The sequence below is a fragment of the Aplysia californica genome, unplaced genomic scaffold, assembly GCF_000002075.1.
Source record: "Aplysia californica isolate F4 #8 unplaced genomic scaffold, AplCal3.0 scaffold00867, whole genome shotgun sequence".
NCBI classification, from domain to species: Eukaryota; Metazoa; Mollusca; class Gastropoda; order Aplysiida; family Aplysiidae; genus Aplysia; species Aplysia californica.
The window spans coordinates 54525-65055 of NW_004798137.1; the positions used below are offsets into that span (position 1 = coordinate 54525).

At 42.8% G+C, this 10531-nt stretch overlaps 2 protein-coding genes across 2 annotated transcripts in view; one reads left to right on the forward strand and one right to left on the reverse strand.

The window, feature by feature from the left end:
* The window catches only part of LOC101858310 (oocyte zinc finger protein XlCOF6), an 8446-nt gene extending 4219 nt beyond the window's left edge, over positions 1-4227 (reverse strand). The window contains exon 1 of the mRNA XM_005110230.3: positions 3336-4227. Coding sequence (XP_005110287.1) covers positions 3336-3498 — 163 coding nt within the window. The 5' untranslated portion in view covers positions 3499-4227. The remainder of the gene's footprint in view (positions 1-3335) is intronic.
* A 1255-nt stretch (positions 4228-5482) lies between these two features.
* The window catches only part of LOC101860207 (talin rod domain-containing protein 1), an 8868-nt gene continuing 3819 nt past the window's right edge, over positions 5483-10531 (forward strand). The window contains exons 1-3 of the mRNA XM_035972826.1: positions 5483-6034; positions 8948-9315; positions 9778-10029. Of these exons, the coding sequence (XP_035828719.1) occupies positions 9094-9315; positions 9778-10029 (474 nt within the window). The 5' untranslated portion in view covers positions 5483-6034; positions 8948-9093. The remainder of the gene's footprint in view (positions 6035-8947; positions 9316-9777; positions 10030-10531) is intronic.

The window sequence follows — 10531 nt, forward strand, 5'->3', positions numbered from 1 at the left end:
CCCCCCCTCCCCCTGAAACCCCCAACTGGTTCAATGCGTGGAAATTACTGCGCAATTAGGCTTAGTGTGATATACTTCGGTTTAAAAACTATTAAATATCTCAAAATCGATCGCTGTTTTGAGAACTAAACTGCCATATTTTTTATTCTGAACACACAGTAAATTGTTATTTTCACTCCCGCACACAGATATGCACTGCTTTGGGGGTCAAACTACAGTATTTTTTGCTGCAGAACGTACATGTATTATATGATATAGCGACTAAAACTGTCGCAAATCAGTTATTTCAAAGAAAATTTCAAACCTAACTGCAAGACATCAATTATAATGGGTTAAAACAGGGGGGGGGGGGGGGAGGCTTGCCTCCCTGTAACCCCCCAGATTTTTATTTTATATCATTTTCTTTCTGCGCTATGGGTCCCGTTTGATCAAGGATGCAGACCTGCCTTCCTGTCAATTTGGGTCTCAGGGACCTAGTCAAGCATTTTCAGGGACATTGACCCTCCTCTCAGGGACTGTTTTTCATAGCGGCAAACAAAACATTTGCACCCCACGCAGAATAACACAACACTGGGTCATTATAATATGCTGTAGAAAAAAAGAAAAGTAGAAGTACACAGCGAAACTCTTCTTCTTTTTCTCCTCATTCTCGTTAGGACTATCACACGATTGTTTCACTTTCAAGAACAAAATGTAGACAAGGTGACTGCCAGACCGGCTTCTCAATTTTCCAGGGGCATGTTACATAATAACAATGACAGCACAAACTCTTGCATCAGACGTGTTACAAGAGAGTAACACACACACACACAAGAAGTGCGTAGCCTACATTGCTGTCATGATTCATTTTATAAACGCGAAAGGCAAAAATTATGGCTCAAACTCAAAGTAGAGTAAAAACGTGAGGGGCTCAAAAAGACCTATTCAGTGTAAGAGCTGTAAGAACTGAGAGAGGGCAAGATGCAGCGCTAGTGACACTGAAAATCTGCCAATCTTTAACAGAAAGCTAAAATATAGTCATAATTTACTATCACCCATCCAATGAAACGCGGACACTTTTGTTACATTCTATGACGGATCCTGATTCCACACACGACCTGCACTAACATGTGCTTTGCAGAGAGCTCTGATCAAAATTCTAAAATCTTCTTTCAAGTCTTTGTCCTCTGGTGTTGCCTTCTGCACCCCGAGAGTATCATACTAAAAAATCAATAATATAATTCTTCCCCCCCCCCCTCCCCCTGAGTCCTATACTCCCAAATGTTAAGATTTTGAAAGAATTTTGGTGACCCCAACAACTCGACCGCCGGTAGGCCTATTTACAGGATACTGTATCATATCATGCAACGCGAACACACGCAGGTTCTCTTATTATTATTATTATTATTTAAAGTAGTCTCCGCCTAAGATCCCACCGCTTACGATCCCGGTTCGCTTAATTAAGATCCCGCTGTTTTAAGATAACAGAATTTTTACTATACAAAAGTCACCCCTAAGATCCCGCTCTGATTCACTCTGAAGGTCTACATTCGGCTAAGATCCCGCATTTCAGATCATAATTCGCGGAACAAAAAACCGGGCGGGCACAGCCAATCAAACAAGAGTGAAAAGTTGAGATCAATAAACTGTCTGTCGCGTCAAAGATCAGCCACTATCGTGAATGTGATCACATGTATACACGTAAAACTGGATGAAGCGATACAATGTTTCCCCCCGACGGGATCACACCGGGGTGTGAACTAACCGATGCGTTTGTTTTCCCCCACGCATCGCACTCACACCTGAGCTCTCCCCCTAAACTTACATCACTCGCTGGGTGGATAGAGCCGACACGTTCGTTCCAGGGGGGATCACATCGAACCGTGAACTCTTCCCTGACCATTGCAGTAGGCGTTGATTGTGCTGCAAAGCAGTTGTCTCTACGCCCGAATTTGCTAGACAGGGGACTGAATTTTAATAGGTGTGTTCACGACGTAATGGTGTGTAACGACAAGGGCGTTTGGGGAGGGGGGGAGGGAACTCTGTCAGAGATTGAAAGCTATAAATTTTTGACAAGAAGTAAAGGTGAGGGGCAACTGAATAAGCGTAGACCTTGAGACTCATGATAGGATAATAAGTGAAAATGGCACGCCTCATGGCACTATACTATGCACTGTGATAGGCCATCAAGGTTTTAACCACTCTTTGCTCGCCATAATATGTCATAAACCCACCAAGGGGTCACGTCAGTTCATTTTAGGGTGGAGGGAGACCATTTTACCGATTGTAAGCCTTAACATGGGTCCCCATAGATTCTTCCCTGGGATTGTCGTCCCGAGCACCGGGATCTTAGGCGGAGACTACAGTACTAGATTCTACAGTCTACAGGGTTGTTTTTTTTCCCCGAAGTGACTTTTCGGACTCGAGTCCGAATATGAAAAAATGTTATTCGGACTCTTGATTCTTGTCCAGCATGACATCACTTCCGACTTCCTGTGACTCGTGCTTCCTGTCCTGCCTCACTCATGACTCGCCTCAGGCTGGGTAGAGACCGGGATCACTTCGGGCAAAATGGTGTTTTGTGCAGGAGCCGAGTTTTTATCTTATGATGAATTTGAGGCCGGCCTGAAAAGTTATAGCGCTTCTAATAAATGTTTATTTGTCAAGAGGTCATCAGAAGCAATTAAAGATGGCTCGTTAGCGTGTGTCGGGGTCGGATGGGCGGCCTGCACACGTGTGGCTGTGTGTGCGTGTCAGGGAGGGGGGGCCACTATCGGTCTGGGCGTTGAACGTCGCATATGCGTCAGTCTTTTTTTCCCCGGCAACTGATCATTATTACAATAATAAGCTAGTCTTGACGTAGATCTATGTAATGAATTGTGTGATCGTCTATGGAATCAAAAGTTGCCGTATGCTCGGCTCTACACAGCAACACAACTTTTTCTTGGCAAACAATCGAGATGACACAGGCCTGTGTGTATTTGAACGAATCAGTCTTTTTTTTTTTTACACTTACACAGCTCATAATGCAGGTGCCAGGTGGTCTGCTAATCTTCAATTTTACCTTTTTACTACAACAAAGAAAGTGGAAAACATAGGGGGGGCGGTGGGCATCGGATCGGCAGATAAGGTGTGGGGAAACTAAAAAATGGCGGAAAATTGGAAGCACTGAACGTTAGATCTATAGAACGAAGACACTTTCTAAGTTCTTTTTTCCGGACTCGAGTCCGAATAACATTTTTCCATATTCGTTATTCGGATTCATTCGGAAATTTTTTAATTCAGACACGAGTCCGAATATGAAAAAATGTTATTCGGACTCGAGTCCAAATAAAGACGGCCTTTTTTTTTCTTACCATTTGCAATGTCGTTGGTGGGTGAACATCCATTGCCATTGTCTTTTTCGTTTATTCCAGGGCCTCCGCCTCCATTAAGTTTCCTTTGAATTTGATTTAAACGTTTTTGTTGTCTAGCTTTCGCTAATGCAAATGTTCTTTTCGATTTCCCAACCCGTGGCATTTTCAACCAGCTTAGCTTAATATAATATTTATTATATAATCACCACATGGTCCACAGCCTAATAGAGGTTACTAGGACGAAAAACAAGTTCTGATAACACTCCACTCCAGTTCCAGGCTCCAGGCCCTGGGAATAACCTCAGACCTAGAGAAATGAACACTGCATTTGCAACCAACGAACACGTTCACATCTCTAGATCTAGATCTATCACAACGCCAACTCAACTCAGTACTCGGCGGCTCTACAGAGTCCAACCAAAGTTGTGTTGTGCTCGCAGGATTCTGGTCGAGCTTGTTGTTGTGAATGTTGTTTACAACGGAAGTTAAAATGTTGCGGAAAACCCCGCGTGTAGTTTTTTATTGACCAATGAAACCACCGGCTTTACTCAGTTGTCAGTGCAGAGGCCCCTAATATTTCCTGCACAGAAGAGCGGTACCAGTAGGCTACTCCTATCCTACTAATTTCGTATTTTCTTCTTTTTCACTTCAGATGTCAGGTCTGGCGCAGACTGACGACTACGACCTATTTGCACTCCACTCCTTTTGTCAGTCTTCCTGATCAGCTCGTTTTTTTTTCATTGTGTTCGTTGTCCTAAAGTTGTTCAGGTCATCTGTGCATGTTGTTCTCTGTCTTCCTAGCTGCTCTTATTTCCCTCTGTCCTGCTTCCACACAGATGCAGTTTCTCTCACGTCCCTTTAATGTACGTGTATTTATGTGGCCATAGAATCTCAAAATGAAAGAGAAATAAATGTTCCACACATAATATAGAAGAGAGAGAGAGTGAGTGAGAGAGAGAGTGAGTGAGAGAGAGAGAGTGTGTGTGAGAGAGAGAGAGAGAGAGAGAGAGAGAGAGAGAGAGAGAGAGAGAGAGAGAGAGAAATGCATAACACACATATTTAAAAATACACGTAATACCTCCACACAGCGATTGTAGCACTAACATAAGCCATGTGGTATACACGTATTTCGCTTACATTGAGAATAATAAGGATGTAATCACCCAATCATTTGGGTTAAAGCCTTGCAATACCCACTCAAGTAGCATACCAATTTATTAAAGCTTAATAAATTCTGCTTCATATGGCACATTAATATTTCACTATGTTTAGAGACGCCAAAGATACCAATGGTCACTCAAAATTGAAATTAAAAAATCAGGCTTGGCACAAAGGCATATACATGTACATGTATAATGTAATTCTGAGAAACAGTATATTGTACACTGTATTATAGGCTGTTTTAACTGATTCCGTCCATGATTTTTTCAGGCTCTGGACAGAATTATATATTCCCCGTTCAGTTTTAGACCTGGGGTGCATCTACTTAATGTATTACTGTGAAGCTCTAAATTACTCTAATATGTATTGTCATATACCAAACTGATGGGAATAAATAAAAGAATCTGTTTTTATCAATAACAATGACCTATAATCTGTTTGTGTTGCATTTTCCTTCTGACAAAAACGCCATGCACTTCAAAATATAATATTATATAGTAATAATGTGTATGATGCAAGGAGGGTATACAGTAGGCTCACTAGGTTGTTAGGTCCTTGGTATGATGTCAATGATTACACTTAAAACCGAACACAGTTGATGCGGAAATAGCAGTAGAAAGAAAATTAAAGATCCTCGATGTATTGTTTTCTCTTCTTTTGCTTTTTGAGTTTGTTTGGGGGGGGGGGGGGGGGGTTGTTGGTTTTGGTTGGGTTTTTTGTTGTTTTTTTTTTGGGGGGGGTATGTGTTTTGTTTTCTTCTATAATTAATTTCAGCAACCCCTCTAAACTGAAAACATGGCGAAACCAAAGAAAATCGGGCGGTCATGCAAATTTCGGTTTAAGCGGACTCCCCTGTAAGCCTACGTTAAATACGTGTACAATGTATTTGTGTGTCTTGAAACTGGCAAACAAACCCCAGCTGCATCTTCTTTAACCAATTCACGTATTTCTGTCTGGGGGCACATCAGCACATCCTTTGACTATACTAAACGTCTCCTTTTCGGTGAGCTCTCGTTAGGCCTATGCCTATATGCCTAATTATTAATTAAATTAAGGTCTACTTTAGATCTGCAAACACATCTCTTTATCCTTTCGTAGTCATAGTTCGCTGATAACATTGTTCTTTTTTAACCAGAAAATAAAAATATTCATAGTAGATCGAAGATGATACGTTACTATTTATTCGGAAAAAAAGAACCACAATAATGTGCAAGTGACAGTTTTGTACCGTTGATATGTGCCAGCAGCAAAGATTCATACTTTGAATCAGTACAGAGATGTCATAATAACTTCCACTTTGGACCAGCACAAAGTAACCGACGTACATAATATTAGTGGCTGTAGTGGGAAGTAGCTCATAATTTCGAGGGCTAACAGCTGATCGGAAACCGTTCCCTCAAGGCTCAAGGAGGACAAAGATGCCCCACCCAGTGCAGACGTGCGATGATGCTTCCTCTTTTGCTTCTTGGAACAGAGCTTATAATATTACAGTTGCTTTATTTTAGCGGTTTAGATCTTGCGAAAGGGAATTGTTCGTGGTAAGAAAGAATAGGAAGAAAGATGTTTCGGCTACTTGACTTGAAAAATCTTCAATTTATTAGATGTCGTTCTGCTACTTATCTACCTAATTAGGTAGGCTACTTAAAATTGAAAACCAACCCGTTGCTGCCCTGAGTCAAAATTGAAACTGATTCCTCTTTCCTACTCTTTCCCGGCTGCCCTCCCCCTTCTTCAAGTTCTTGGCTGTTGATTTTTTTTCAGTCAGGCTCTTATTCCCTCTCACAGCAAAGAGGCAAGGTAAACCATCATATATATATAAATTACATGACATGAGAGCCTGAGGCTGAGGACACTACTACTGCTATTAACTAAATCTAGATCTAGATTCTATGACTATGATGATTTGATCTGGTTATTGTCTCTCTGTGTCTTCAAAATGTGCATGGATATAAAATTTTAAAATATCGAATTGGCAATTGAATGAACTCCTACTTAGAGTGAGTGATACCGACTGGAACTTTAATTTACTTTTAAAAATGAACAGTCCTAGGTCTAGAATCTAGATCTAGTAATGATTCTAATGGGGGGTAATTTCGTTTGGAGCAACCACTATGAAATAAAGGGTGAAGAATAGAGGCTAGGGTTTGGGATAGGGGTAGGGTTTATTTTGTTTGTTGGGGTGTTTGCTCAGTACCGAAGTCCTTCCCACTAATGTATACCAATCTTGCTGTGCTCAAACTACAGAATGAAGTCTTGTTGTTTTTTTTAGATGAAAACAAATTTCCATCCCAATTTTTTTACAATTAAAGAACAAAAATAAAGAAATCCTTTGCAACAAGATGTTACCCATTTCTAGATCAAGGTCCAAGGTCAATTTTTATCATGAAATAGGCAGAGCGTATCTGCAACAGGGAGGTTATACAGTAATGGAGGCTGCTATGCGGGCGGCAACGCACGCCTGACAGGAACCCTCTCTCGCAGCGGAACCATGGTCAACCTGCGCTGGTCGCTGCCCGACTCTATCCCTGAGATCTAGATTGGAAAGAGGGTTTTATTCTGAGGTCCTTGAGATTAGGCAAGTCAGAAGACTTATTTTATGTTTTAAAACCCATTTATCTCATTACCATTACTGATGTCTAAATGAATATATATGTTATAGCGGCTCCATATTTTTAACAAATTCAATACCTACTTAACAACTACAGTGAATAACTTCTTTGTTAAAAAGAAAGTTGAAGGAAGGAAGGGGGGGGGAGGGGTGGACAGAGTTTGAGTCTCCTCTAATACTGTGCCCAGTTTAATATCATAGTTAGTAGTCTCCTCCTGAGATCCCAACATTTATGATCCCAGTTCACTTAAGATTCCGTTGTTTAAAAGGAAAAAAAAGAAGCAACCCCGAAAAAACAATAACTTTTACTACACAAAAGTCACCCCTAAGATCCCACTCTCGAGTCTGAAGTTCTGTTTTAGATAATGTTTTACGAAACAAAGAAAACTTCACAGATCATCTACACTCCGTTCTAAATTTCTCGACGAGTGGTACAATGTTCACCTCTGGCGCAGGGGCCTTACAATGAAAGGATCACACCCAAGATTTCTCCGAACATCGAACTACTACAAAGTTTGATTCGGTAGGCAGAGCCACAAAGGTCACAAGAGATGGGATCCCATCGAACTTTGATTTCATTGGTGCTTTTGTTTCCCTGACCATCTATCAGGTGGGCATCTGAATTTGCTTGGCAGATTTTGCGCCTTTCTCTGGGACTGTCCGATCGCCTTTGTGTAATGTTGAGCCAGCCTTTCATTCTTCGAATTTTAATTGGTGCGTTTACAACACAATGATGAGTTACCACCTGAATATGGGCAGTGATTTCGGTCAGAGAAAGGAAAGCAATAAATACTTGACAGGAAAAGGGAGAGGGGCAATGAGTGAAATAACGCTTTATTATTATTAATAGGCTAAGGAACCCAACGACACAAGCTAACAATTAAGACAGTAGTATAATTTTGCGCCAATTATGGTTGTAAAAATGAAATAATTTAGGATAAAAAGTGACTTAGATTTGTGCGTGTATACACACTAGTTTAGAATCTGACACCATAACATTCATAGTCTAAGATAGAGCTACTTTTAAATATGGATGGGAATATTTTACATTTTATAAAATGTATTTTCAGATTGTGGAAGATTCATACATGGGCTCAAAACGTGTCTCTTTAGCTTCTTTTCCCAGCACTAAATGATTTTTATCGTTTCGATGTGCTTCTCTTTACACTCAAACAAACAAAGAGACTAGATAATATGTGATGTAGCCGCGCATCTGTTGGGGCTCTCGTAACCCTTAAGAAACTACTGTTGTGGCCATTTGTAAATAGAGAATAAAAAAAGTAGTAATGCAGATTTCTGCTGTGTGATTCAAGAGTAGCAGCCGTCGAAGAGATAATCAGTGATCTCAATGTCAGCACACTACTGGTGGGCCTCCCGTGGCCCATGTAAAATATTCTTGTTGTGATCTTTTGTAAAAAGAGGCAATTTAAAAAAGTATTTAATAAATATGCAGTTTTTTTGCCGTGTGATTCAAGTAGCAAATATCAAATAGATATAATACTTGCGTGTTGTTGGAGTGCGCCTCTGTTAGGTCCTACTTCTTTCCTTTCCCTCTATTGTTTGTATCTGTGTGGGTGGTTGAAGGGTACCACTGGTGGGTAGGTCCTACTTCTTTACTTTCCCTCTGTTGTTTCTGTCTGTATGGGTGGTTGGATGGTGTCACTGGTAGGTCCTACTTCTTTACTTTCCCTCTGTTGTTTCTGTCTTTCTATCTTGCTCCTTCCCTGCACTAAATGACCGTTATTGTGTCAATATGCTTCTCTTTACTCGTACAAACGAACATGCGAACAAAAAAATAACCAGTCTACCTCAGCTTCTTTCACCTTGTTTTATTTTTCCCCAGTGAAAGCAAGATGTTCAAGGCCGTTATGTCGATTCCAAGAACGTTTTTTTTACCAAGGAGTTAAAAACAGGGCCCAGCCTCTTTTCGTTTGGTCCCCCCCCGGTCTGGCAGGAGCCTGCGGGATTCTCGTCTGACCGCTGATTGAAATGACCAGCGACAATGGACGCGGAGTGGTTCTGGCTCTGGACGAGTCTCGGACGCGCATCCAGGCGGTCGCCGAACTCCTTCTCCTCTCCTGCTCCCCGAAGCCCGTGTTCAGCCGGCCGGGTGACCTTCAGACGACGGCGGAGGCGTACGTCCAGTTCCGAGACAAGGTCATCGCTCAGCTGAACAAAGTCCTGTTGCTGACGCGGGATGTGGCCTCGCAGGTTGGTGGTGTTTTGTTGTTGCTGTGTGTGTGTGTGGGTGAGTGTGTGTGTGTGTGTGTGTGTGTGTGTTTTTGTGTGTGTGGAAATGTGTGTGTGTGTGGGGGGGGGGTGTTTGTGTGTGTGTGTGTGTGTGTGGGTGAATGTTTGTGTGTAGGTGTGGATGTGTGTGTGGGTGAGAGTGTCTGTGGGTGTGTGTGTGTATGTGGGTGAGTGGGAGTGGGTGTGGTGTATGTGTGTGTGTGTGTGTCTCTTTGTGTGTGTTTGTATGTGGGTGGGTGGGTGAGTGTGTGTGTGTGGGTGGGTGAGTGTGTGTGTGTGTGTTGGTGGGTGTGTGTGGGTGAGTGTGTTGGTGGGTGAGTGTGTGTGTGTGTGTCTGTCTGTCTGTGTGTGTTTGTCTGTGTGTGTGTGTTTGTCTGTGTGTAACTCAGTGAGGATAACCGTCTGTCTGTCATTTGTGGCCAGGTACACAGCCAGCAAATCCAGTGGCGCCACCTGTGCTCGCGCGTACAGGAGATGTCGCAGTCGGTGATCAGCCTCTCAGAACTCTCCGCCCACATCGCCTACCTCATGGCCTTGACTTTTGATGGGGCCCAGCCGGCCGTGGCGGGGCCGGTGACGGCCGTTCATCAGCTGACGGCGGCCGACCTTGACCTTCGGTTCTGCTGCACGCGGCTCAAGAGGTCACGCATGAACGACCTTCAGCCGCACCTGCTGGTGAGTGTGTGTGTGTGTGTGGTTGTGTATTTTTTATGCATTTGTTTTGTTTCTTTAATTTTTACATTTGTTTTCTTTCTTTTCTTTCCGTCTGTTTGTTGTTTCGGTTTATCTGTCAGTCTGCCTTACTTTTGTCCTCCCTGTTGTTATGTCGATGTGCTTTTCTCCACGTAAAAACACACAAGAAATGGCCCACACAAACCACCATCACCCTCCCCCCACTTCTTTCTACCACCACCCCCTCCCTAGAAATGACCTCCGCGACCTCCTTCCTCACCACCACCACAACACCCCACCCAACCACCAACACCCATCACCATTGACACCCTCCCCTCCCCAACCTCTTCCCAAAATCACCTCCACCTCCTCCTCCCTCACCATCATGATACAGCATACACACACACCCCATCCCCCCTCCCTACCAACACCATTGACCCCTCCCCCTCCCCCAAATCGTCTCCACCACCTCATCCATCACAGATCACCAGCACAACGCAACAAC